The following is a 27,433-nucleotide window of genomic DNA, read 5'->3' on the forward strand; positions in this document are numbered from 1 at the left end:
TTCCTCCATCTGGCGGTGATCCCTAGTAACGGGCTCCCCGTTACATCCTCCCCCTCTGCAAAAACGAAGCAGCGGCCCCGGGTGAAAGAGTGAAAGGGAAGCGGCCGTGAAACGCAGCTGGAATTATCTGCAAAAGAATTAATGGGAAGGGAAACCCCAAACTCCGGTTCCCCATACAGAGACACGGGAAGGCCACGAAAACGTGAGGTAGAACGTATATTTCCTAATGGCTTGATAGTAGCAGGAAAAGGGGCCGCACCACCATTAGCAGGTACGGGCGTAAATCACCACAAAGCGTGGCGAACTATCTCAAACGGGGGATACGCAAACGGTTGGGGCTTCATACTAAAGTTGCGCATGCCTAATAGGCGAGCTTGGTCGCGATGGGTGCCAAGGAAAGCCGCAATTTGTTTGTACGACCGCAATTTTCCCTTTACTGGTTCTGGTGTGTAATAGTATACATCCCCAATTCGCCCTCCGGTATCCTTTCTCAAGACTATTTCCCTTCTCCACCCATATCGAAAGGGAGCCATCAATACATCGTCCTCTTCATCCGGATCTATCTCCAACACCGGGTCCTTCTGAATACCACGTTTCCGCCTTCCCTCACCGGAAGGACCTGCCACTGCTAGGTCTACCCCTTGCTTTTCCTGTTCCTCCTCTCGAACCCGGCGTCGTAGATTATATTCCCGCCGTGGAATCGGGGTGGGAACCGTGTCATTTTCTACTGGAATGCTATGATTCGGATAGGGTACATCTGGTTCTACATCTCTTGAGGTCGATGGCCTTTCAACGGCCCCTTCTGCCTGATTTTGACGAGGCCGGAAGTCATAAACTCTAACGGGAACCGCATCCCAAATGTTCCCCTGACTGTCCCGGTAATCTGCCTCCGTGAACGACCTTTCGTCCTGAGTTAAAACCAGCTCATGCCCTTGCCCAGCATCTGGGTCATCAACGTTCTCCATTTCCTGTATTACCGGCGGGATGTCAAGTTCCGTGGTTTCCTGAGTTTCAAGGACCACAGAGTTCAGCAATAGTTTCAGCTGATTTATATGCCAGGTACCGGCTAAAGCCCCTGACTCTAAATCCATGATAACATAGGAAACTGGGGATATCTTCTCTACTACCCGATAGGGGCCCTCCCAAGCTGGAGCTAACTTAGCCGAGAACTTAGCTGCAGCGTTCGACAAGCTATGTCCTACTTTCCATACTAACTGCCCCACTTCTAGTTCCCCATCGGAATAGTTCCGGTCATAAAAGCGCTTTTGTTTAGCGCTCGCTTGCTCATTCATCTCCTGAGCAAAGTCAATGGACAATTGCCATTCCCGGAGTGGCCCATCCTCATAACCCCTTATTTCTCCTTCTATGTCCTCAGGGACTCCGGCAAATGTACGCTCATCCCAGGGTAACGTAGGCTCATAACCATGATGTAAATAAAAAGGGGATGAACCAGTGGAAGTATGTACGGCACTGTTAATGGCCAACTGAATAAGGGGCAAGCTTTCGTCCCACTTCGTATGGACATTCCCGGTATAAATACTCATTATTTCACCTATAACCCTGTTTGCTCGTTCGGTCATATTTGCCTGGGGATGATATGGAGATGTGAATTTCAATTGTATTTTTAACATGCGGCATAAACGTTTCCATAAGACCGATATGAACTGAGGCCCGTTATCTGATAATAAGGCTGTCATCGTACCGTGACGTGAGACATACTGCAGTAAGATCTTACACAGTGTAGGGGCGGTAACGCTTCGCGCCGGGAATAGCTCTACATACTTGGTAAAATAATCTACCATTACCACTAAGAACCTATTCTGAGATTTCGTTACTGGTAAAGGACCCATAATATCAATCCCTACTAGATCTCCGGGATGGATTTTATGGGAGGGAATCATTAAACCTGGTCTCTTAGTGTTCCTACTCTTATACCTCTGACAAGTTTCGCATCCCCGGACATAGTCTTTAACCAGGGAATACAACTTAGGATGGTAGTATTTAGCTTGCACCCGTTTATAAGTTGCGGTGCGGCCTCTATGACCCGAGAGCGGATGGTCATGGTAGGCTTGACATACCCGTGGTACTATCGCGGTTGGAATAACTACCTTTTCCGGTTGAAAACCCTGGGCTATCCGGTATAACATATCCTCTTTAAGTATATACAATTTTGACGCCTTTCCACGTTCCAAGTCCTGTCTAACAGCCTGCCAGTACGGATCACTAGCCTGTGCTAGCTTAATATCAGCCTTAGTTGCTACGTCTAACGGGAGACCTACCACTACCGGGTTACACGATACCATATTGACCCGGACTTCCTGGTTTTCAGGACTGAGCGACTGATCTGTGTCGTCCGTTTCTAAAATCTTTGGACTGACCGTGTCCAAATCTGAAACCGGGCACCGAGATAAGGCATCGGCAACCACGTTTTCCCTACCGGATTTATGCAAAATTTCGAATGGCATAAATTCCTGTAGTTCCAAGGCCCACCGCATTAGCCTGCTCTTTTTATCTTTCAACCTCAACAACCAACATAGAGCCCGGTGATCTGATAGGACCGCAAACTCACGCCCTTCAATGTAATGCCTGAATTTACGTACGGCTTCTACTACTGCCAGCGCCTCCTGTTCCGGGGTACTATATTTTAATTCAGTAGGTCGTAAAAGGCGACTGGTATATGCAAGAGGTACCTCAACATCCCCCTGGATCTGGGTCAACATACCCCCAATTCCGATACCACTAGCATCCGTGGTAACAATAAACTTCCCCCCTGGGGTTGGGGCCTGCAGCATAGCTGCTTCCGCTATAGCCTGCTTTAAACCCTGATAAGATTTCTCCTCATCATCTCCCCACCGCCATCGCTGGTGTTTACGTTTTAGACGATTAAGTGGGGCCGTAAGATCGGCAAAGTGAGGGATAAACCGGGAGTGAAACCCACACATTCCCAAGAAGGATGAAACCTGTTTCATGGTTCGTGGTCTGGGAAAATTCCTAATGACCTCTACTTTCTCCGGGTCAATTTGGACACCTTGCGCGCTTACAATGTAGCCGAGGACCGCAACTTTAGAAACTCCAAAACTAGATTTTCGCAAATTAAGTGTTAAACCGGCGTGTTTCAGCTGTGAAAACACATACCGTAGAGCTTCCAGGTGTTCCTCCCAGCTAGTATTAGCGATGACAATGTCATCCAGGTATACACCGACCCCAAAACGTCTCGCATATTTCAAAACTTTATTCATTAACCGAGAAAATGTAGACGGGGCGTTCTTTAACCCGAATGGCATTACGAGCCATTCAAATTTTCCCTCCCGTGTGACAAATGCCGTTTTCTCGATATCATCCGGGTGCATCTCTACCTGCCAGTAACCGGACTTTAGATCAAGCTTAGTGATATATTTGGGCTTCCCCATAGAATCTATGATGTCTTCTATACGTGGTACCGGGTATGGATCATCTATCGTAACACTATTCAATAGGGTAACATCGATACACATTCGTTTCTCTGTGGTATTTTTCTTACCCACCACTATAGTAGGGGACGCCCACGGACTATCCGAAGGCCTGATTAACCCCTGTTGCAACAAGTCCTTGACCTGAGTGTTTATTTCTTCATTGGCCACCCGGCTATGGTTATATGGTTGGCGATGAATAGGGACAGTTCCTGGTTTTAACTTAATACGGTGTCGCAATAGGTGAGTTCTACCTGGACGACCGGAAAACAGAGATGAAAATTCTTGACAGATTTTTATTAAGTCCCCCACTTCGCGTTCCGTTAGAGTACCCATGTTTAACTGGGTCACATCCACTGTCCCTGTGTCAAGTTCTTGGTTTTGGGCGAACCCGGCCGCATGATCTCGTAAATAAATGAGGGGAAGAGTATATCCACAATACCGGAATTCATTACGCTCATGGTCGATGCTAGCTCGCAGCTCGTCCAATAGGTCCATTCCCAGGATAATTGGGAATTCTATATCTTTCAAAACATGAAAGCGTACCGGTATTGTTCCCATTTGCCTCCCCAAATCTATCTCCAAATCAATATAACCCACGGAAGTCGTGGTGACGCCCCTCTGTACACCCTTGACCATCTTTGACTGAGGAACCACCAACGAAATGACTCCCAGTTTGTGTAAAAAATCCCAGGCGACAATACTATGATCCGCCCCACTATCAAGAAAGGCAATACATGGTTTGCACGCGATCTGGATAACTATACCCTTAAGTCGACTATCATTGATACTATCCCCCCTGACTGAGTTCATATAAAGAGGGTCTTGTGGGTTCCGGCGCACATCCTGAGACCCCTCCAGGATGTGTCCTAAGCGTTTCCCTGACCTGGTGCCGGACCTTGCGGGGCAGCAGGTGGTAGCGCTGGTAAATTGACTGGCCGAGGTGGGGTACCCGCCGGTCTAGGACAATCCCGACGGAGATGGCCAAAACTACCACACCGATAGCAAGCCTGGGATAGTTGTGGTCTATTCGGGCCACTCGTCTGTCCGGTATTACTGCCCGTGGTCCCAGTAGGACCGGAAAAACGCACCCTTGGGCCAGGACTTGAAGGATATCCCCCTGTTCCACCCTGGGCATACCTTCGGTCTAAACCACTCTGGATACGGCTAAACTCTTGCTGCACTTGGGTCATGGTACGGCATAAACCTACCGGCAACAGCAAGGTGATTTCTGGTAAAACATTGGTAGTTAAAACCTCGACTAATTCACGTTCTGAAATCGGCTCCAACAAGGTCTCGTTCAACTGCATGACTCGTCTACGAAATGAATGTAGGTCTTCACCCATACCCTGTTTTAAATTATAGAGGGAGATCCTAATTTCCCTGTCTCTTCGGGAGGACAAATATTCTTGGGTGAATTGTTGAACGAAATATCCCCAATCCCCGGGGCGACTAGCATGGCGGCTAAGATTTTTCCACCAGCTAAGGGCATCCCCCTTTAAAGACAAGGGTATAAATAATGCTATGTCCTGAACGGTAAACCTATGATACTGAATAAACATTTCCATTTGACATAAATACTCTTTGGGATCCTCCCGACCCGAAAAACTAGGTAACATAATGGCTGGTCCTAAAACCGAGTTATAACGCGTGCCACTGGCTGGGGCGGCCACTATCTGCACCGGGGTAGTTTGGTTCACCGGCGGGGGTGTAGTAGTTCCAGCCACTCTGTGAGTTACTCGGGGCGGCGTTAGTGGCTGATTGCCCACCGGAACCTGCTGAGCAAGGACGGCAGGGGGTGATGGATTAACCCCCATAGATCTATACGTTACTCGAGGTGGTGTTTGAGGTAGATTGACCCCCGGAATATGTTGAGCTGGCGTAGCAGGGGGTGAGGGATTGGTCCCCATCGTCCTACGAGTTATCGGAGGTGGTGTTCGAGGTGGATTGACCCCCGGAATATGTAGAGCTGGCGTAGCAGGGGGTGAGGGATTGGTCCCCATCGTCCTACGAGTTACTGGAGGTGGTGTTCGAGGTGGGTTGACCACTGGGACATGCGGAGGTCGGAGAACAGGGCCCCTACCCGAGCTATTACCAGATGTTACCATACGAGGAGCTTCCCCCGGAAAGTTACGATTTCTAGACCTAGCCGGAATATTAGATAAGGCACCCTTATTCCCTGGTGTTGCAAAGGGGGGTTGATTGACAGCTCCTGGCTGGACGAAGGGAAGAGGGGGGGCAGAGGCTAATACCTGTCTCTGATGCAAGGGCGACGAGGTTCTCAGTACCGGGATATTTGGAGGGGGTGCCCTTAAAGGGGATAAAGGGGTAATTCCCCGCGGTGGCTCCCGATGTAGCTCACCCGTCCCTAGGTTTTCCCGAAAATGACCTACGCGAGCCCGAGTTCTTTCGGCTTCAATCCTAGCCCAGTTTTGCCAGGCTTTACGTTGTTGAATATCGACAGCATCTAACTCGGAAGGTCGTAAGACGCTACCAGACCTGGATAATATACTGGAAGTTGCCCTATGGGGAGGTCCTGAGCCATTAAGGCCCTTATATTCTAACTCACAATCCTTGAGGAACCGGTCCATTAGGTCAGAAGAGCCGGGACGCGCTTGCACCTGACACCCAGCGCCAGGATTTAATGTTAGGGTTATGGGAGGCCCAGTCTGTTTAATATTGCCAATTGGCAGCTGGGGCTTGATACCTTGACGAGGTGGGGGTATATTAAATCCATGTAATGGGGTATGTCGGTCATATCCCACGGTTACACCAATTTCCCGGCATATTAAATAGCCCGCATATCCTAAAGTCACCGTGACCGCAAATGGGATAAAATAAGGGAGAATGATTTGATCCCAAATAAAATAAAGCCCCATGTTGGATACCGAAAGATAAAGGCCACTTAAATGAAAAATTTAACGGACAAAAGGTCCAAGGCCCAAGTTGGCGGCCCTGGAGATAAGCTAAACCTAAGCGCAATGACTCAGCCCGTAATAATAGTGACCGAGGCTTAGGGTAAATAGTTAACGGAATCACTGTCCGTTTATCCAAAAATCGTCCTTAAGTAAGAATTAAATCCATCGCCTTACCGGAAAGATTGACTTATCATTCGTAGAGTCCTGGGTGTCCGTGCTGGTAGAGTGTTCCTGATGTCTGCGGAACACCCTCAAAGATCCCCCCAGGCCGGATCAGGGGCTCACTGTAGGGTGTTCTAATCCCACGTTGTGCAGAAGGAACACACTAAGATGCACATCAGCCCGTAAGTCCAGTAGTATCCCAAAAAGTTCACTCGGTGAAAAGACGTCCGTATTAAACGCAAGTCCGTATTAAACACAAAATCCGGGAAATAAAGGCGCGAAATTCAAAAAAGTTATGTCCTCACTCGGGGCACCAATTGTAATCGCGCGCTGTCACTGAGTCCAGAAAACACACGACTACGTAATTTATCACAATTCAATATATATTTATTACTATAGAAACCCGGTTAATTTATATTTACAGTCCGTTAGTTAACATTAATATACATTACAATTCCGTTAGATAATCTTTAAACAAGTAAATAAAGTTAATTTAATATAACAAAAGTATTAAATGATCTCGATACCGGTCACCCTCCAACTGCCCAGATTCCCGGGCTACGTTTGATTATATTCCCTCGGGCCTCCGGGGATCAGCCAATCCGGGGCTCGAGCAGACGACAGGTCCAAGGTACAGTTCTCCGGGAATGGGCGCCGTCTAGCGGGGATCCCTGGTGTTACTTTAGGTTCCTCCATCTGGCGGTGATCCCTAGTAACGGGCTCCCCGTTACAGGCGGACGTGACTTTGGCGTACTTGGTTAGTAGATCGGTTCCCCTTTTATCAACGCAGCTCGGGGGTCGGCAATGAACCTCGTCCTTGGCGGGTGGGCGTCCTCTCATGGCGCCACGTCCACCCGGTTGGCCAACTGTAACTGCCTCCATACCAGTGGTTATGGCTTGTACCGAGGCGGCGGCGGCGGCCCCATCTAATCTAGCTTCTGACGTCACACCTCCTCGATGGAGGGCGCGTCCAGCCCCCGCAGGTTGAGGGGGTTGGGCAACAGGGGGGCGAACTACCGCCGGGAATTGGCTGGCCGGAGTGGTAATTGCGATAACGTCCGTTGGACGTCTGGCTGGTTCCCCGAATTTTACTAAAAATTCCCGAGTTTTGACTAAGTTTTAGTCAACTTTTTATTTCCCTGAGTTTTCCAGGTTTGTATGAACCCTGTTACCTTACAAGCCTTTTGTTGAAAAAAAAAAAAAAATAAAACAAATCTACATAAATTAAATTAATTTTAAACTTCTTAAAACAAATTAATTTATTGATTAATTAAATAGTTCAAAATAAATTAAGTTCTAGTTTCAGTTTGAGTTAGAGCCAAGTTCAAACAGTTCTAGTTCTAGTTCCAGTTTGAGTTAGAGTTTGAGCTAAATTCAAACAGTTCTAGTTCCAGTTTGAGTTAGAGTTAGAGTTAGAGCTAAGTTCAAACAGTTCTAGTTCCAGTTTGAGTTAGAGTTAGAGCTAAGTTCAAACAGTTCTAGTTCCAGTTTGAGTTAGAGTTAGAGCTAAGTTCAAACAGTTCTATTTCCAGTTTGAGTTTGAGTTAGAGTTAAGTTCAAACAGTTCTATTTCCAGTTGGAGTTTGAGTTAGAGTTAAGTTCAAACAGTTCTATTTCCAGTTTGAGTTTGAGTTAGAGTTAGAGCTAAGTTCAAACAGTTCTATTTCCAGTTTGAGTTTGAGTTAGAGTTTGAGCTAAGTTCAGACAGTTCTAGTTCCAGTTTGAGTTTGAGTTAGAGTTTGAGCTAAGTTCAAACAGTTCTAGTTCCAGTTTGAGTTAGAGTTAGAGTTTGAGCTAAATTCAAACAGTTCTAGTTCCAGTTTGAGTTAGAGTTAGAGTTTGAGCTAAATTCAAACAGTTCTAGTTCCAGTTTGAATTAGAGTTAGAGTTTGAGCTAAATTCAAACAGTTCTAGTTCCAGTTTGAGTTAGAGTTAGAGCTAAGTTCAAACAGTTCTAGTTCCAGTTTGAGTTAGAGTTAGAGTTAGAGCTAAGTTCAAACAGTTCTAGTTCCAGTTTGAGTTAGAGTTAGAGTTTGAGCTAAATTCAAACAGTTCTAGTTCCAGTTTGAGTTAGAGTTAGAGTTTGAGCTAAATTCAAACAGTTCTAGTTCCAGTTTGAGTTAGAGTTAGAGTTTGAGCTAAATTCAAACAGTTCTAGTTCCAGTTTGAGTTTGAGTTAGAGCTAAGTTCAAACAGTTCTAGTTCCAGTTTGAGTTAGAGTTAGAGTTAGAGTTAGAGCTAAGTTCAAACAGTTCTAGTTCCAGTTTGAGTTAGAGTTAGAGTTAGAGCTAAGTTCAAACAGTTCTAGTTCCAGTTTGAGTTAGAGTTAGAGCTAAGTTCAAACAGTTCTAGTTCCAGTTTGAGTTAGAGTTAGAGTTTGAGCTAAATTCAAACAGTTCTAGTTCCAGTTTGAGTTAGAGTTAGAGTTTGAGCTAAATTCAAACAGTTCTAGTTCCAGTTTGAGTTAGAGTTAGAGTTTGAGCTAAATTCAAACAGTTCTAGTTCCAGTTTGAGTTAGAGTTAGAGCTAAGTTCAAACAGTTCTAGTTCCAGTTTGAGTTAGAGTTAGAGTTAGAGCTAAGTTCAAACAGTTCTAGTTCCAGTTTGAGTTAGAGTTAGAGTTAGAGCTAAGTTCAAACAGTTCTAGTTCCAGTTTGAGTTAAAGTTAGAGTTAGAGCTAAGTTCAAACAGTTCTAGTTCCAGTTTGAGTTAGAGTTAGAGTTAGAGCTAAGTTCAAACAGTTCTAGTTCCAGTTTGAGTTAGAGTTAGAGTTGGAGCTAAGTTCAAACAGTTCTAGTTCCAGTTTGAGTTAGAGTTAGAGTTGGAGCTAAGTTCAAACAGTTCTAGTTCCAGTTTGAGTTAGAGTTAGAGTTAGAGCTAAGTTCAAACAGTTCTAGTTCCAGTTTGAGTTAGAGTTAGAGTTTGAGCTAAATTCAAACAGTTCTAGTTCCAGTTTGAGTTAGAGTTAGAGTTTGAGCTAAATTCAAACAGTTCTAGTTCCAGTTTGAGTTAGAGTTAGAGTTTGAGCTAAATTCAAACAGTTCTAGTTCCAGTTTGAGTTTGAGTTAGAGCTAAGTTCAAACAGTTCTAGTTCCAGTTTGAGTTAGAGTTAGAGTTAGAGTTAGAGCTAAGTTCAAACAGTTCTAGTTCCAGTTTGAGTTAGAGTTAGAGTTAGAGCTAAGTTCAAACAGTTCTAGTTCCAGTTTGAGTTAGAGTTAGAGCTAAGTTCAAACAGTTCTAGTTCCAGTTTGAGTTAGAGTTAGAGTTTGAGCTAAATTCAAACAGTTCTAGTTCCAGTTTGAGTTAGAGTTAGAGTTTGAGCTAAATTCAAACAGTTCTAGTTCCAGTTTGAGTTAGAGTTAGAGTTTGAGCTAAATTCAAACAGTTCTAGTTCCAGTTTGAGTTAGAGTTAGAGTTTGAGCTAAATTCAAACAGTTCTAGTTCCAGTTTGAGTTAGAGTTAGAGCTAAGTTCAAACAGTTCTAGTTCCAGTTTGAGTTAGAGTTAGAGTTAGAGCTAAGTTCAAACAGTTCTAGTTCCAGTTTGAGTTAGAGTTAGAGTTAGAGCTAAGTTCAAACAGTTCTAGTTCCAGTTTGAGTTAAAGTTAGAGTTAGAGCTAAGTTCAAACAGTTCTAGTTCCAGTTTGAGTTAGAGTTAGAGTTAGAGCTAAGTTCAAACAGTTCTAGTTCCAGTTTGAGTTAGAGTTAGAGTTAGAGCTAAGTTCAAACAGTTCTAGTTCCAGTTTGAGTTAGAGTTAGAGTTTGAGCTAAATTCAAACAGTTCTAGTTCCAGTTTGAGTTAGAGTTAGAGTTTGAGCTAAATTCAAACAGTTCTAGTTCCAGTTTGAGTTAGAGTTAGAGTTTGAGCTAAATTCAAACAGTTCTAGTTCCAGTTTGAGTTTGAGTTAGAGCTAAGTTCAAACAGTTCTAGTTCCAGTTTGAGTTAGAGTTAGAGTTAGAGTTAGAGCTAAGTTCAAACAGTTCTAGTTCCAGTTTGAGTTAGAGTTAGAGTTAGAGCTAAGTTCAAACAGTTCTAGTTCCAGTTTGAGTTAGAGTTAGAGCTAAGTTCAAACAGTTCTAGTTCCAGTTTGAGTTAGAGTTAGAGTTAGAGCTAAGTTCAAACAGTTCTAGTTCCAGTTTGAGTTAGAGTTAGAGCTAAGTTCAAACAGTTCTAGTTCCAGTTTGAGTTAGAGTTAGAGCTAAGTTCAAACAGTTCTAGTTCCAGTTTGAGTTTGAGTTAGAGTTAGAGCTAAGTTCAAACAGTTCTAGTTCCAGTTTGAGTTAGAGTTTGAGCTAAATTCAAACAGTTCTAGTTCCAGTTTGAGTTAGAGTTAGAGCTAAATTCAAACAGTTCTAGTTCCAGTTTGAGTTAGAGTTAGAGTTTGAGCTAAATTCAAACAGTTCTAGTTCCAGTTTGAGTTAGAGTTAGAGTTTGAGCTAAATTCAAACAGTTCTAGTTCCAGTTTGAGTTAGAGTTAGAGCTAAGTTCAAACAGTTCTAGTTCCAGTTTGAGTTTGAGTTAGAGTTAAAACCATGAATAAAGAATAAGCCGCGTGAGGAAATTTGTTTTAACGCTGTAGGATTATACTCCGTTGTCAGTACGCGCAAAGGTAGGACTATAAAAACGAAGCTTTGTAAGTGCTGACAAGGGACAAAAGAAACCTCAAGGTGCACGATCTAAAATCCGTAAAATGAGAATTTCCTTTGTCTAATGTCAGTACGCACTAACCTAGGCTTAGCTTTACGCTGGTGACAACCGAAGCTGGAACCGAGTAATTCTGACAATAGACCACGTGGAGCTAAGTCCTAAACCTAACTGGCTTCACTATTCGTTGTCAGAAATCTTATATAACTTAATAATTACATACCTTCAACGTTTTTATTCGTTATCTAAGAAATGGAAGCCGAAAATATTCGACACGACTTAACGCGTACAGTTGAATCCGTTCTTTACTTCTTTGTTCTTCTTATCTCGACTCTGCCGCGTTTACGACGTTACTCTTACTCTACGGGCACGGCGTCAGTGTCTTCTCTTTATAAAGCCACAGAGAATATAAGGGAGGAGTGGAAGCTCCCCCGCTCCACAAGCGTAAATAGTTATGTCTCGCTTAAATTATACTAGCGGCAAGGCTAGCGGTACGAGGGAGTTTCCGGCTCAATAGCGCCACCTACGATACCATTTAATGTCTCAAACGGAAATGCCTCGGTACTGCGCATTGAAGATGCGCGGTAGAAAAGCGAGACAAGTTTTGCCCCTCTTTCCACTCCTCCCCTATACTCTCTTTTTTTTTTTTTTTTTTTTTTTTTGTCCACCAACGTACACTAGTGCTTAGCCGTGAGGCCTTGAGCACCAGGAAGAAGTGAGCGTGAGACCCTACGCGGCCCAACACTGACGGGGGCCGCTAGGTCGTATGTGTGTAAACAGGGAAGGAAATGAGGTTTACTTGGGAGGTGACGGAAGGTGGAATTGGGGTAAGTCACCTCCGGCGGACACGGGACAGTCGGCACCTATAGGGTAGGATCGCCGACATGTGTCGTATTCCCTCAAACTTTGCCGCCCAGAAGCCTGGCTTACAGGAGTGCGCCACACTCCCGGCCTATACTCTCTTTGATAAAGCTAGCCAGCGCGGGATCACTGACAGTGTCACGTGTAACCGAAACGGGTGAGATCACGCCCCCTCCCCGGGAAACAGTTGTCTCGTGATGCGCGCGCAGTACTGAAAACACAACCAAACAGTTGATTGGTGGATATTTCCCGCTCATTCTCAACCGCGTATTTTAAAAATTATATACGTCATTTATCAGTTAAAATAACTATTTATTTTTATTTTCACCCAAATTGCTCAGATGAACGTTTAATTTATAAAAATAATGATTTTTTAAGCCTAAAAACATTTTATAAATCCATCTTTTACCAGCGATTTTGGGTAAAACTAACCAACCAATGAAAACTCCAGGAATTTGGCGCCTCTTTTAAAAACCGCAACTACATAAAGGTACAAACATAACAATATATATTCAAATAAAAAAACAATATTCACTGTAAAGGTAAGATTCTAAAACAATAAACGTTTTTCAAAACCACATACCCTGAAATCTAACCCATAAATAAATGAAAATGGCTAAGCCTAATTTATATTCAAAAACCACGTGTAACTGTCTCGGTAGCTCAGCGCACCCACTTAAGTCGCTCTTACAAAGCCAAGGCCTGGCTTCGTTTACGCAATGCAAAGAAACGTGCAGCCTCCTCATCCACATTGATAAAACTTCGTGGCGACTATTGTGCGGCTCGCAACGCGCACACTACACATTATCGCAATGAACGGCGTCGTTACGAGAACTCACTTGTACGGCTTATTCATAAAAACCCTAAGTCCTTCTACTCCCAAATAAATAGCTTCCGCAAATGTCACTTCAAACTCCTCCAACTAACTTATCCTGATGGTTCTCGCACAACCACAGTTCCCGAAGCTGCTACCGTTCTTAACGACTATTTTGCCTCTACAGTTCAGTCCTTAGCCTGCCCTAGCTTACCGGTCCCCCCCAATACCTATTGCCCCTCCTCAAACCCTCAACTCTTTCGTGTGTGACCCTTGCGACATTCCGCGACTCTTCTCCCAATTGAATATTTGCAAATCCCCGGGTTCCGACGGTATCCATCCAAACCTTTTGCGGCAACTCGTGTCCACGTTGTCCCTTCCCACTTATCTCCTTATTACGAATTCTTTTTACACGAGTCGTGTTCCTACGGTGTGGAAAGAAGCCAATTTGACCCCCATACACAAAAAGGGCTCCAGAACAGACCCATCCAATTATCGCCCCATTAGTTCCCTTAACCAAGTTTCCAAAATATGTGAACACTTGGTCCATGAACAGTTAAAATCCTTCCTCGATCGTACCTCCTTCTTCACCCCAGCCCAGCATGGTTTCCTCCCCCGCCGTTCTTGCCTTACAAACTTACTGTGTGCCACTAATGACTGGACCCAATGGCTAGACGATGGTTCCTCCGTTGATATCTTATATTTGGACTGAGATTCGCTTCAGCCATAGCGGCTGGTCGTACCCGCATTGCCCCGCGACCAATAGATCGGTCTCCTAAAGAGATTTGTTGCATTCCAGCTTCTAAGGACGCTTCGGCGGGTCGTACAGATTGCGCTCCTCCGCCCCTGTGTAAAGCTCTCCCTGAGCCTGATGTAATTAAGGGTTGTGCAGCCGCAACAACCGCTTGTGGAACAGGTACTTGTGCCATAACGGGGACATCAGTGGGTCTACGAGCTGGTTCGGCTGGAGGCTGACCTCTTGCCCTCGCTCGAGCGCGTCCCGGAACCGCCGCCGCCGGTGGAGGATTGTTATCCATACTTTAACTCTAAAAAATTAAAAGCAATTACAGCTTATAAGCTTAATTTAATAAATTATATTATGATCAAATTTCATTTTAATTAACTTACGAAGATTATAAAACTATAAATAATAGATTTATTGGTGGTAAGTTGGTATAACTGACGTGGTACGTCTATCCCATGCGTCCCACGTTATAAATTAAAATGGCGGAGGGCCGGGATAGGTCCGGTTTGGACTGAGTACTAGTCGCAAACTATAACTAGAATCATGGACATATCTTATAGCCGGAAGCGATAAACTTTTATCTTATTGGCTATAAAGTTAAAGACTTGAAACATTGTATACAATAGCGAGATAAGATAAGTCAAAAGTTAACTCCCATTATTTATAGACAAGCCTATTCCGACTATAATGTAAATATTATATTAAAATATTAGACGCGGATATTTGCTACAATATAGAAACTAATTAACTACTAAATTAAGAGTATGAGTCTTAATTAATTACAAATGTAGAATAATAAAATAATAAATATGGTTAAGCTTAAGCCTAATCTGTAAATTATTTATTATATTAGTTAAGATTCATAATTCCGAGCGGATATTGGCTTCAAAGTAGAAACTAATTAACTAATTAGAGTAATAGAATAATTAGTCTCAGCTGTGTAGAATGATATAATGACGGATACGGTTAAGCCTATTCTGTAATGTAATGTAAATTATATTAAAATATTAAGATTTTGTTCCGAATTTCATAATTTCGCGCGGATATTGGCTACGAACTAATTATCTACTAATTAGAATAAAAGACTAATTAATTACAGCTGTTGAATGACCGAATAATAGATTTCATTAAGCCTATTCTATTCTGTGATTTAAACTATATATTATATTAAAACATACAATATTAGCTAAGCCTTTGTCATTAACCCATATAAATATGAACAGTTTCTGTTTAACTATTCGCTAAGCCTTTGTCATTAACCCACGAGGATATTAGGCCTAATTTTTAATTAAGAAATCGGATTTTTCATGAAACTTTTAACCTTTACTAAAGTTTTTACAATAAACACAAACAAAATTTTATTATCGAAGAAAAAACTCCGAACAACAACTTCAGTATTTGGCAACAATAATAATACACGAGGTAGTTTTTGATTTCGACAAGTTCGTAGTTGGCACTCTTTTGGTGTGTGTTTTAACTTTTAAGGCACTTAATATTTTGAGTTTAATGTGTTAAGTCTTATTAACATGCACAGGAACATAAAAAAATCACTAAATAAAACTGAAAAACAAAATTAAGATCATATGACCATATTTGGAATGTTTATAGAAAAATAACCGAAAATAATACTGAAGTATCGGAGAAGGAGACTCGTTCAAAAATGAGTTTTTTTTTTTTTTTTTTTAAAGTATCAAAATGTAATTGTAAAAAAATCAGGGAGGGAAAGGGAAGTCAGTGACTCAATATTTTGACTTAAGTTTTAAACCGAAAACAAAAAAACACCCGATTTTTACCTTACGTTAATAAATTGGAAATAGGAACATTTTAAACGGAAAAATTATCGAAGAAAGAACTTTTTTCTTCATTTAAAAAATAAAAAAGGGGAAATGAGGATGGTACTTAACTGACAGTTAAGTAGCAGTACTTATCTGACAATACCATCGATTGTTTTTTTTTGGTCGTCCTTTAAAGGAAAAACAACTGGTTACAGAGAATATCAGCGGGTTCTCTGTGCAAGGATTGGCCGACTAAGAAAGCCAATTTATGAGCGTATTGACAAGGAGCGGGGACTCTGATGGTTCCTTGCCAATTGACGTACATGTGGGTCAACTTGTAAGCGATTCTCTGCATGTGATCAGGTTTCAAACCAGTTGTATCCTCAATAACATTGAAGAGTGTCGGAGAGACAGTACCCTGACGAATGCTTTGTGAGATCAGGTAGAAATCATATCTAAAACAGAAGAATTAAAACAAAACCACCAATTAAGTTCAAAGCAATAACAAGAAAGGTTTTCCCTGTTTGTATGAACCCGCTAATTAATGAAGAAATGATGAAAAATAATAATTACCGCTCCGGTTTGGTCACTTCGGTATCAACAATAGTCCCAGGCGGCGGATTATCATATTGTCCCCTTCCATTGGTAAAGAAACGCGTACTAATCCTCTTATTCACGACGACAAAAGCGAATCTAGGAACTTTGTTCCCTCCGGTAACATCGGCATAAGCAGCCAGCAACTGTTTCACCTCATACTCCTTGGCATACTCCAACTCTCCATCGGAAAGTCCGTCGCGATAAACGATAATCAAATCAGGCGTATCCTTATTAATTCCATGGTACTTCTTAAGCAAGATGACGAAATTGGCCCTCAACTGGGAGGACAATTCCTCCCGATTATTATGGAAAGCCACTCGACTCGCCCAACAGGTGAATAGTTCATTCATGGAAGCAACGAGTCCGCCGACCGATCTCCCTTTTACCGAGGAATCGTGGTAAGTATCAATGCCCAAAATCATGGTCCTTTGTTTCAAAGGAATGGTCAGGGCCCAAGCCTCCCCTCCTAACTTGCAATTAATCTGAATGGCGATTTTAGTCGCCACTGACATCAACATTTGTTTCTTCGATAATGTTCGGCTTACGACGACTTGAGAAGGAACTGTTAAAAAAATGGTTAATAATTGACGAGGTTAATTTAATTAACTTAATTAAATTAAATAATGACCAGGGCATTCGATGCAACAAAGTTTCTTGATGGCGTCATAACGATCCGCTTTGTTATTTGGCACAATGGCCACGATAAGGGTGGCGCCCATTTTAATCGCGTCTTTGATAGCGTTGAGGAATGACGTAGTTCTGTCGTCACTGACGCTCATACTAAAATAATTAAAAATTAAATTTTATTATTAATTAATTATTAATTACAATTAAAAGTATAAGATAAAAGTTTTTGCAGACGCGACGCGAATACTACAAATTAAAAATTAAGTACTATTAATTAATTAAAAATCAATTAAATTACATTTTTGGAGCGGCGACATTCATCTTCATGGGTCCGCAAACCCTCTTGAACGTCTCGTACAACTCCTCGCAATTAGGACGATCGCGTTGAGTGGAAATCATGGCGAACTTGTCCATATGACGAGGATTATGCATGGGCTTACTCCTCATGTCCTTGCCAAAATCCCTGTCTTTGGCAGTAAACTCCGACCTTCCTTAAATAAATTAAATAGAAAAATTAATTAAAATAATTCACTTACTGTCGCTAGCCCTGAACCGACGCTAAGGGACCTTCTTTTTCGTTTCAAATTGGTTTTCTTTTGTGGCAATTCTAATATGGTTTCCTCCAAGATATCCAGTTCTTCCAGCGAATCCGCACCGACGCTGGTATTAGCAGGCTAGGAAATAAGACAGGTTTACGGGTCAAAAACCAGTTTATTAATAGCTTGGAATGAATTATTATGGGATAATGGCTCAGCTTTGAAATCTAGCTTTTTTTTATTGGACTTTAAGGAAAAACAAAGACCCAAATTGGACCCGAAAGCTAATTTTGGGGATTTTGCAGGACCCCAAGTTTACCCGACTCCCAAAAATCTGGACGTTTCCATCTGGCCAGTTTTCTTCATTTCATAAATTAATTTTTATTCTAATCTAATCAAAGTAGGTGAAAATAGGCCAAAATAAAATATTAAGGATCTTACTTCTTCGAATTCTAAATTAACTTCATCAATAACCTTCTGCTTTGCCAGCTCCAGTTTTTCGCTGAAACATTTGGCCTCCAATTGAAATTTTAAGGCTTTTTGAGTTTCCTCAAAGAGTTTCATATTTATGCGATCAAGCCAATTGGAATTGAAATATTTTGGCTCACTGTAGTTTATTAAGAGGATTATATGAAAAGTTGAATATTTTTAAGCAAGCACTAACGTGTATTTACATTTGAGCCAGCACCTGTGCCAGTGCTACTCCATCGGACAGTTCAAAAGCGGTGCTGTGAGGCGCTTGAACTTGGAATGATTTGATCTAATAAGGGATTTAATTTTAAATATTTTCTAATCAATATGTAATTAGTTTATATAGATCATATTAATCACACAAAAACTGGTAGATTATTTTATACAGGTCTTATTATTAAAGGGCCATTCTAATCTTCCTTCCTTCAACTTCCTTGCATTAACAAAAAGCCAAGACTTACCCAAACTATAAGACTGTCTAGGATATCCTCCATAGAGTCCATCTCGGATGAATTCGAAGAACTTGGATTATTTTGTAATTCTAATTCCGTCTCCAAACGGGAATTTTTATCGTCTGAAAGAGCTTCTTCGGGTACATCGCCACAATGTTGCGAAGAGGTAATAGCGGAAGAATGAAGACTGGATTGGTAAGAGAGACGGAATTGGGGAAACCCTTCCGATAATAGATCAATTACAACTATCTCCTCTTCGGCTAAAGCTATTAAAGCTTTGGGGCTTCCTAATTCTGCAAAATTAACTTAAGACATTAGTTTTAACTAATAGGCGACTAAATAAGAGATTATTTTGATATTACCATCATCATCTATCGTAAAAAAGTCAACAACTTTGGAAGTAAAATCGAGAACTTTGTATTTTTCACCAGCGATTATGGACAAAGTATGTCGGTCGCAATAACTGGCGCGAGGCATACCACCCGTAAATACGATGAAATCATCCCTAATTTCATTTAAAATAACCTTTAAAACCCAACCCGAAATACTTATAGATCAATAATTAACAACTGTACCCGTCTTCCCCAGCATTCAACACCAATTTCGTGATGGATTTGCAAGGAAATGGACCATGAGGCCATTGAGGCTTTTCCTTTGCTTTGGATGGATCGGAAACATCCCACGTAATATAGCTGCCATCATTATGGGCACCAATAAAAGACGTTCCATTCCTGCTCCACGAAATGGACTCCAACTGCTGCTGATTGCCCACAAAAGTACTTTCAACGGCCATTTTAGCACAATCCCACAAGACGATTAAACCGCGATTATAACCAATTAAAATCTTATCCGAATCGGCTGGGTGTTGGGAAATGGCTTCAACCGCGCCAGGGTTGACTTTAAAGTCGTCGGGAACGCTAGAAAGTTCGTTTGTTTAAGTCTTATTGAAGAGTCCTGGACGATTGGTTAAAGTCCATTAAGGATAAGATACCTTTGCATAACTACATCCTGGCAAATAAGTTCTTCCTCAAGAACCTTCAAGTTCAGTAAATCGACAGTGTAAATGTTGCCCGATTCGCTTCCCAACCATAGCTGCTCATTATTGGACCGTACGCAAGTCGCGGATACTTTTTGTAGCCTAAAATATTTTAATTAGTGCCCAAATACTTAAAAATATTTTAGCTGAAGCTAATAATTTGAAGTTTAAATATTGCGTTCACAATAATCATTTTCTGTACTAACAATAGATCAAACATTACGTTCTTGTGAAAATTTAGAGAAAAATGTCACTACAGTTTGAATGATTCAAAAAAATAGATTAAAGGCAAGAAGTGATATCTAGTTTATTAGGGAGAAGGTATAAATTCGCCTGCACATTTCCAGCTTTATCTCCAGGATTACAAACGTAGGTCCGGAGTTAATCCCCTCCTCTAAATTACAAGCAGCATCTCATTGGTCCTAAGTATTTTCCGACTGAGGAGAGGCGAAATAGTCCGTCCTCCTTTTACGTCCCCCCCCCGTTTTGTATTTTGAAAGGGGGACTGGGACTATGGCGCGCGAATACTTAGGCATCTGATACCTTCTCCCTAATAAACTAGATATCACTTACTGTAAAAGGTAATGTTTAAACTTCAACTACTGTCTTCTAGCCACAAAATTTAACTTACCGCTTCTCTAAATCTAACTCTTTAACTTCAATTAAGACGGATTTATCATTTTTAACATCAATTTGCCACAAATGTAAAGTACTATCATCAAGAAGGGTAATTAACCTTCCCTAAAGTCCAATTAAAAATAATTTAATAACAAAACTAGTCTCCGAATTGCTAAAAGACTAAAACATAGACTACGGACTTGATTTTCCAAGAACTGAATACGAGTAACGGCAGCTTCATTTTCGTGTTGATTACTAAATTCCACACCTGGTTTCCCATAAACCCTAATTTGCCCATTACGGGTACCAATAGCCGTTAATTTTAATTTCGGGTCCCATGCTAATGCACTTGGGCGATGTGGGAAGCCGTGTGCTATGGTCTGTTTGTTGAAATTTCTCAGTAAAAAGTTTCATATCACTTAATCCCCTCAAAATACCACAATACCTTTGAAAATTGAGACAACTCCTTTTGTAACTTCAACAACCTTTCAGCGCTAGGCTGATGTCCTTTCCCTTTTATAAATCTAAGCATTTTGCAGCATCTACAAACCCAACCAGAAAACCCAAAATTTTTCAAAGGTACAAGATTTCCTTTAGAAAAAAGAGGGGCTATACACTCCAATCAGAAGCGATACATTGGTTTAATAAGCTAATGAAAAGGTTTTTGAAAAGGTCGTGGGTCTGAACTCATTTGACAGAGTGAATGACTCAAGTAAAATTAGGTCTACTTAAATTATAGAACATGGAAAGTGCTCCAAGTTTGACTGTATGAAGCAATAACATGATGTGCCATTAGCCTATTTCAGCGTCTAGTTTTTGGCTGTTATGATAACTGTAACATCGTTTTCAGACTAGGAGGATTGATACCATTACACCAGGAGGCTAGGCTACTTGGTACTACACTTTGTCCACCAAGTAGCCCAACCTCCCGTTTTAAAGGGTATCAATAGTTCTACTGAGAAACACTACATCAGTTCCCGAAAGAACCCTTCTCAAATGTTCTTGGGGGTATAATCATTTAAAAATATTTTGTAAGAATGATATCACGCATTTTGTCCAATCTGAATGGAAGTAACAAAAGCAAAACACTTTAGTCTGTCACTATGAATTCATAATTTGCATCTACTAATAACTTGTTTACACACATGGAGGATTCATTTACACCAATCACGAGAAGGCCAAGCTACCTGGAGGACAGAAACCCGTCTGCTTTTGTCCTTAAGGTAGCCCTGCCTCCTGGTGTAAATGGTATGAATCCTCCATGTGTGTAAACTATCAATTCCGAAGTGAGTAGCCCCTCGGTTACAATTTTTAAACCCTTCGTTAGCCCCAACACAGTTAAGTATTTCCCCCGGTTTTTTTTAATCTTTAGAATCTTAAGTAAATCAAATGACAGTGTCACACGCTTGCAGATAAAACCAAGCGTATTGATACGCTCCTAGGAGCATTGAGAAACCTTTTCATGAAGCCAAATATTTAAAAACATAAAAAAATCGACAATTTCTCTAAGCCTAACTTAAAAATTCGAAAATAAAAATATTCCCAATTCATACCCCAATGGAATTCCTTAATTACGAAGTATATCTTCGGCGAGTCTTGGCATAAAAAAACAACACACGCAACTTATAAAATTGATGAGAGTTCGCTAGGCCTAAATAGTGGGTTGTTTGGTCGAAACGGATGTTCACCTTACGCGTACATGTACCCACCAAGTTTTTGGGAAACCGTAAAAAAAATAGGTGATTATATAACTTGTTAAAAAATAAGAAATCGTCATCACAGTTGCGCGCGATTTTGCACGTGACGTGAGCCTGGTTTTTTATTGTTAAGCCATGGATGTAGAATTTTTTCACAATATCTTATTGCAAGAAAACAAATTTCCTCACGCGCATTCTTTCCAAGATCTTACGAATTTGAGCGCGAGCGTCATTTCTCCAGACTTTGAACTTGACTCGTGACAATTTGTTATATTTTTCAATTAGCTCCTCCTACTTTATATTTTTACCTATTGCAGGCCTACAATATTATATCCAAGGTCTTTGACAAAGGGGGGGGGGGTCATAACACGAGGGGATAAGAGACAATGTCTAGGGCTAAGAGCTAAACCTAATTTTTGACATTGTTCTCACGTACCTATGAATCAATCTTGCCAAAAAGCCGTACAAAAGAAACCCTAAAAACGCGTCTAGAGACAAAGCACACCCTTTTAAAAACACAAAAACGGTTTACTCACGGATAATGAACCGTAGTTTGGGGGTTTATTTTACCGCACAATGATGCTAAGTAAAGTTGCGCAGGTTTATTTCAGGTAAAACCGTACGATGCACTATAAAGCTACACAAGGCTTACTGGTTTAGTCTGAACTGACAGGTGTAACTAGCGCCGAAAAGGTAGAGAACGCAACACCAGGTAAAACCTATACGAATATCTGTCGTTTTGCCGCAAATGACAGCCGCACTTGAACACCGGCGTCTAAAAATAAACTACTACACCACGAACTGACAGCCGCTACGGACGAAGCCACCCCAAAAATGTCTTTAACTTGAAGTCTGTAGACAAAAGCAAAGCTTGCCCAGCGCGCGAAAGCCGACGGAGGCGAGGTACTCTATTCCTATTGGTCGAGATAATTTATTATAAAAAACTAATTACACGTGATATTTAATTTACATCATAGTTTTGCGTACAAACGAGATAAGTTTCGATTTTTATAATAAATTTTAAATCTATTTTTACTGATTTATCATTCAAATATGACCTAATAATAAGGGAACTATTTTATTCAGTGACAGTGAGAGAGGTATCTCGGGGCGGCACCCGTTTTATCCCACGTGACCTTTGCACGTGACGTAATGAATGGCGCGTAGGTCTTCGTTTCGCGCCTTATAAAAAAATACTTGTAGCAGTTGCTTAATTCCTATTTAAACGTTTCGAAAGTAGTGAGGTGAATTAATTTTTATTCTAATCTAATCAAAGTAGGGGAAAATAGGCCAAAATAAAATATTAAGGATCTTACTTCTTCTAATTTTAAATTCCTTTCAACATAAGAAACATTCTCCTTTTCCAGTTTTTTAAGGGAATCCAAATTTTCGGAGAAACGTTTCATAAAAAAGTCAGGTCAATTAATTTTTATTCTAATCCAATCAAAGTAGGTGAAAATAGGCCAAAATAAAATATTAAAGGGATACTCTCAATGTTTTCCGACTAGTACATGATGAGGGCAGTTTTAGGTAAAAAAAATGTGCCTAAAATTATGTGTGCCAAAAAAAAATCGAATTAAAACGTTTAAAATTAAGAAAAGTACCTTAGATATTTTGAAATTCAAACCAACCGCGGAATACCGGCCAACTTGTTTTCCCCGTAGTGACGTCGCTAAGGGGACTATGATTCATTGGTTGTTTGTAAATAGGATCGTTTGAAATTCGCCAATGGAGTGAGGAAAATTCGAATTCGGATGATGGTCAGGAAGAATTCAATATTCAACCTTACCAATTTGAGCCTTTGCTTCCCGAAGAGCCTGCTTTGGTCCTTTGGAAGGCGAAAACCAATGGCGAAAACTTGCTGGTGATGGAAGTTGATCACCCCAATTCAATTACTGTGAACCAGGGCTGAGCCGCTAAGGGCTGCATATAAGTCATTCTCACGAACCACAATCGCGAGAAATCCACGAAAATACGGTTTTTAGAAACATCATGCAAATTAAAAATTAATTACGGTTAATTTTTCTAATATTATATAACATTATTTGTCGATAAAATACTGGTAATATTCTTACTTTCAAATGAACGTAATAATCGAATGGTAGCCGACATCCAGGGGAAATTCACTCCATATATTTCCTATGGGCGCCTGTAAAACTTCAACCCGCAACACTCGGGAGTACATGCAAACAAAAAATGAAGAAACGGTCTTCCCTTTTATTTTTGATATCATTCTAATATAAATCGTTAATTGTATTAGAAACTCTAAGGTTTTTATACTGGTGTTTAAAATGTTGTATATGCGGATCAAATATATTTGGATCATCAAAGTATGGGAGTTCCTTATTAGCCGTATTTTGCACTCGAGTCATGGGGCTTAAAAGTAATATTTGTGAAATGCCTATTTTAAAAAACTATAATTGAAATGCACCCGCCTATTGGTATGCCCAATGGAAACGTTGGTACCCCGACTAAAGTCTTCATGGATCTAATACGTCAATGCCGATTACCTTCTTCGGTAATTGGGAAACTGGGCTTGGAATTCCCTCGATCGAGGGCCAAACAAAAGTACAGTAGTGTACCATTCGATTATGGACCAAAGTGGACAGCCGAGAATGGGACAGGAAGTACCCAAGATGGAAAACACGAGTTCGTCAGGACATCGAGGGGACATCTCAAAAACCAGTTTATTAATAGCTTGGAGCACTTTTTTTATTCAAAACGCGCGGGTCACTGCTCCCAATGACTAGTTTATTAAAAATTGCTATGGGGACCTCTTTAATTATTTTCATTTTAACATAAATTTCGACTCGAGGAGTCCAGTTGTGTATACAACCCTAAGCCGAGGGAGATTTTTTTGGAAGAGAGAACGACCACAAGTCCTGGGACCAGTAGAAAATTAAATTGGGACCAGTTTCGTATTTAAGACATCAGGGGTCACTGGTCCGGAGGACTAGTTCAGAAATAAACCTTATTTCCAAGCCTGCATCTAATTACTGATAAGTTCGTGGACAGGAAACAACAACCGATAGAGGATGAACCGCCGCTAGAGGATATTAGCCAATCAGGGGTAACTACTTGAGGCTTCCATAAGTTTATAAATGGCAGAGTGACGACGACAATGATACTTGCAAAGAATGGGAACGTCACGAAAGCCTACATAATGACGTAACACGCAGTCAAGAGCGCGCCAAAGAGCGTCTCTTTGAAGAAGAGATTGAACTCAAATGGGAAAAAGGTGGATCTGGTTTGCTTTCCTACACGGATGCCCAGTATTGTTTGATGAAAAAACTGCCGATGACGTCGATATGAGTATTTATTACGAACAAGGTAAATTAAGATCCAATCACAAGTCCAAGAAATATTTCCTAACTTCTTAAGGCGCTGGTGACAAAGACGCCAAAGGCCATGAGGCAAGAAACTAGTTTAAGAAGTGGCACTAACGATTTTCAACGCGATACGGGCAAAATTGGTGGTTTCGAACGATACGCGAAAGTGAGTGTACCAAGAAGAGTGTTGGTAAGGAATTGCGTACTTACCCTTTTTGACGTTCTTGCAGGGTTTCGGTAGACGCATTATGAAGGAACAAAGTTGGAATGAAGGTGATGGACTTGGAAAGACCATTATTGGACCAGCGCAACCCATAATTGATGTTGGCCAAAAACCCTGGGATAAAAAGGCATTTTGGGTGAGAATAATTGTTGTTTCATCTTATTTACACTTGTTTTTATTTACTTTTGACGCAATTAATTTAACAGTTTTCAGGGGGAGAAGTTGGAACTTTAAAGTTTATATAAATATTTCCTTAAAAAAAATTATTAAACTAACTAATTTAACCTTAAAATTACTATATAAAATTTGTATAATTTAGTCTTTAATTGCTCGCGTAAAAATAGTTCTAAAATTAATCATGCAACATTGCGGGATTTGCTTATTATTTTTGGTAAAATTAATTAAATCCAGATATTAATTAGAAAAAGGGTTTGATTTCAAAAGACCATGCGGTAAATAATTTTTTTTTAACGTAGGAATTGGCATAGTTGCTCTTAATATTCAAAGAAGACGACAAGCGTGGGTAAGAAATGAATTTACCTTGTGGCAACACTTGGTATATTTAAACGTTTGGAAGTTGCCTTGAAAGAAACGTTTGAGCTTGAGGAGATATTTGACGCATTCTTTCTTCAGCCGTTTTTCTTTCAAGTTGAGCACCCTAAATTAATTAATTTGATAACTAATTAATGTTTCCTAAATGATTTGATTTAATTTACCACGTAATAAAGCGCCGAGGTTAAAAGCTGCGATTCATATTCTCTCTTTCTGTAATTAGCATAGGTTAATTAATTAGAGGAATTTTTTGATTGGCCTTCGCGGGAAGTACAAACGCACTAAACTGTCTATTGGCTAAAACGTTTACAAGTAGATTCTATCATTAAATAAACTAAAAACACTCGGAATTAATTTCAAAATATCATATTTATTAGGAACGTAATGACAATTGAATAAAATTTATATGGAATAGAAAAATTTAGTGAAAATAACAAAAAGGAAAAATTTTTAAGGACACTTTATTCATGTTTGAGAGAGACTTTCTTAACCCAACGAATCCATCCTATGAACATCCAAATCGTGACCACCTGCCCACATTGCTGAGGGCTTGAGCTCGGGAATGCTGCTGCGTTTGACCAGACTGTTCAGGTTGAGTCGCGACATACTGACGTGTTGGCAAATGTTCAGATTAAGGCCTATTTTTTAAAATCTCCCCGGGCAATTAAGGCCTATTTTTTAAAATCCCCCCCCCCCGGCAATTAAGGCCTATTTTTTTAAAAATCCCCGGGCAATTAAGGCCTATATTTTAAAATCCCCGGGCAATTTGGGCTATTTTTTTAAAAATCCCCGGGGCAATTTGGGCTATTTTTTAAAAAATCCCCGGGTAATTTGGGCTATTTTTTAAAAAATCCCCGGGCAATTTGGGATATTTTTTAAAAATCCCCGGGCAATTTGGGCTATTTTTTAAAAATCCCCGGGCAATTTGGCCTATTTTTTAAAAATCCCCGGGCAATTTGGCCTATTTTTTAATCCCCGGGCAATTTGGCCTATTTTTTAATCCCCGGGCAATTTGGGCTATTTTTTTAAAAATCCCCGGGGCAATTTAGGCTATTTTTTAAAAATCCCCGGGCAATTTGGGCTATTTTTTTAAAAATCCCCGGGCAATTTGGGATATTTTTTAAAAATCCCCGGGTAATTTGGGCTATTTTTTAAAAATCCCGGGTAATTTGGGCTATTTTTTTAAAAATCCCCGGGTAATTTGGGGTATTTTTTAAAAATCCCCGGGCAATTTGGCCTATTTTTTAATCCCCGGGCAATTTTTGCCTATTTTTTAATCCCCGGGCAATTTTTGCCTATTTTTAAAATTCCCGGGCAATTTTTGCCTATTTTTAAAATCCCCGGGCAATTTGGGCTATTTTTTTAAAAAATCCTCGGGTAATTTGGGCTATTTTTTAAAAACTCCCCGGGTAATTTGGGCTATTTTTTAAAAAATCCCCGGGTAATTTGGGCTATTTTTTAAAAATCCCCGGACAATTTGGCCTATTTTTTAATCCCCGGGCAATTTTTGCCTATTTTTAAAATTCCCGGGCAATTTGGGCTATTTTTAAAATCCCCGGGCAATTTGGGCTATTTTTAAAATCCCCGGGCAATTTGGGCTATTTTTTAAAATCCCCGGGCAAAAAAAGCTCCGGGGGAATTTGAAAAGTAGGGCTATAAGCTCCGGGGGAAATAATTTGGGCTATTTATTAAAATCCCCGGGCAATTTGGGCTATTTTTTAAAAATCCCCGGGCAATTTGGGCTATTTTTTAATAATCCCCGAGCATTTTGGGCTATTTTTCAAAAATCCCCAGGCAATTTGGGCTATTTTTTAAAAATCCCCGGGCAATTTGGGCTATTTTTTAAAAATCCACGGGCAATTTGGCCTATTTTTTAAAATAGTATCGGATCGGTTGGTTTTGGATCATATCGGTATCGGTTCATGTTTG

General features: G+C 40.7%; 5 protein-coding genes and 1 pseudogene across 11 annotated transcripts; 2 read left to right on the plus strand and 4 right to left on the minus strand.

Annotated features, from left to right (window-relative positions):
• Positions 1-4,318: 4,318 nt before the first annotated feature.
• On the minus strand, positions 4,319-11,542 carry LOC149615496 (uncharacterized). Of its 2 annotated transcripts, none has more exons than XM_089856691.1 (2): positions 11,395-11,542; positions 4,319-7,710 (listed from the first exon to the last, which is right to left on the minus strand). In XM_089856691.1, the coding sequence occupies exon 2, from the start codon at positions 6,326-6,328 to the stop codon at positions 4,319-4,321; it is 2,010 nt and encodes a 669-aa protein (XP_089712817.1). In that variant the 5' UTR covers positions 6,329-7,710; positions 11,395-11,542. The 2 variants fall into 2 exon arrangements, with proteins under 2 accessions (XP_089712817.1, XP_089712818.1); XM_089856692.1 differs by having other exon boundaries at positions 4,319-7,620; positions 11,395-11,540.
• Positions 11,543-12,433: 891 nt separating this feature from the next.
• Positions 12,434-14,110, minus strand: LOC149615497 (uncharacterized). Of its 2 annotated transcripts, none has more exons than XM_089856589.1 (3): positions 13,975-14,110; positions 13,484-13,892; positions 12,434-12,512 (listed from the first exon to the last, which is right to left on the minus strand). In XM_089856589.1, the coding sequence occupies exon 2, from the start codon at positions 13,881-13,883 to the stop codon at positions 13,497-13,499; it is 387 nt and encodes a 128-aa protein (XP_089712715.1). In that variant the 5' UTR covers positions 13,884-13,892; positions 13,975-14,110; the 3' UTR covers positions 12,434-12,512; positions 13,484-13,496. The 2 variants fall into 2 exon arrangements, with proteins under 2 accessions (XP_089712715.1, XP_089712716.1); XM_089856590.1 differs by having other exon boundaries at positions 12,437-12,512; positions 13,488-13,892; positions 13,975-14,109.
• Positions 14,111-14,892: 782 nt separating this feature from the next.
• On the minus strand, positions 14,893-17,037 carry LOC149615498 (piwi-like protein 1). The gene is made up of 4 exons (XM_089857634.1): positions 16,889-17,037; positions 16,592-16,743; positions 15,940-16,525; positions 14,893-15,821 (listed from the first exon to the last, which is right to left on the minus strand). The coding sequence occupies exons 1-4, from the start codon at positions 17,035-17,037 to the stop codon at positions 15,557-15,559; spliced, it is 1,152 nt and encodes a 383-aa protein (XP_089713760.1). The 3' UTR covers positions 14,893-15,556.
• A 27-nt stretch (positions 17,038-17,064) lies between these two features.
• LOC149615499 (lethal(2) giant larvae protein homolog 1-like) lies at positions 17,065-25,610 on the minus strand. 5 transcript variants are annotated; one of them, XM_089857632.1, is made up of 12 exons: positions 25,493-25,610; positions 24,940-25,066; positions 20,149-20,245; positions 19,904-20,083; positions 19,717-19,826; positions 19,041-19,187; positions 18,625-18,966; positions 18,412-18,554; positions 18,059-18,342; positions 17,801-17,886; positions 17,568-17,733; positions 17,065-17,264 (listed from the first exon to the last, which is right to left on the minus strand). In XM_089857632.1, the coding sequence occupies exons 3-12, from the start codon at positions 20,233-20,235 to the stop codon at positions 17,109-17,111; spliced, it is 1,701 nt and encodes a 566-aa protein (XP_089713758.1). In that variant the 5' UTR covers positions 20,236-20,245; positions 24,940-25,066; positions 25,493-25,610; the 3' UTR covers positions 17,065-17,108. The 5 variants fall into 5 exon arrangements, with proteins under 5 accessions (XP_089713758.1, XP_089713756.1, XP_089713759.1 ...); XM_089857630.1 differs by lacking the exons at positions 24,940-25,066; positions 25,493-25,610 and adding exons at positions 21,937-22,617; positions 22,717-23,170; XM_089857633.1 differs by lacking the exons at positions 24,940-25,066; positions 25,493-25,610 and adding an exon at positions 23,190-23,322.
• LOC149615500 (G patch domain-containing protein 3 pseudogene) lies at positions 23,826-24,712 on the plus strand (annotated as a pseudogene).
• Positions 24,773-25,499, plus strand: LOC149615501 (G patch domain-containing protein 3-like). Its single transcript, XM_089857635.1, has 3 exons — positions 24,773-24,895; positions 24,960-25,088; positions 25,159-25,499. Exons 1-3 carry the CDS (start codon positions 24,809-24,811, stop codon positions 25,195-25,197), a joined length of 255 nt encoding a protein of 84 aa, XP_089713761.1. The 5' UTR covers positions 24,773-24,808; the 3' UTR covers positions 25,198-25,499.
• Positions 25,611-27,433: the final 1,823 nt, after the last annotated feature.

Source organism: Phalangium opilio, unplaced genomic scaffold (genome assembly GCF_054372755.1).
Source record: "Phalangium opilio isolate 3A_F unplaced genomic scaffold, DU_Popi_V2 ptg000217l_1, whole genome shotgun sequence".
Taxonomy (NCBI): Eukaryota; Metazoa; Arthropoda; class Arachnida; order Opiliones; family Phalangiidae; genus Phalangium; species Phalangium opilio.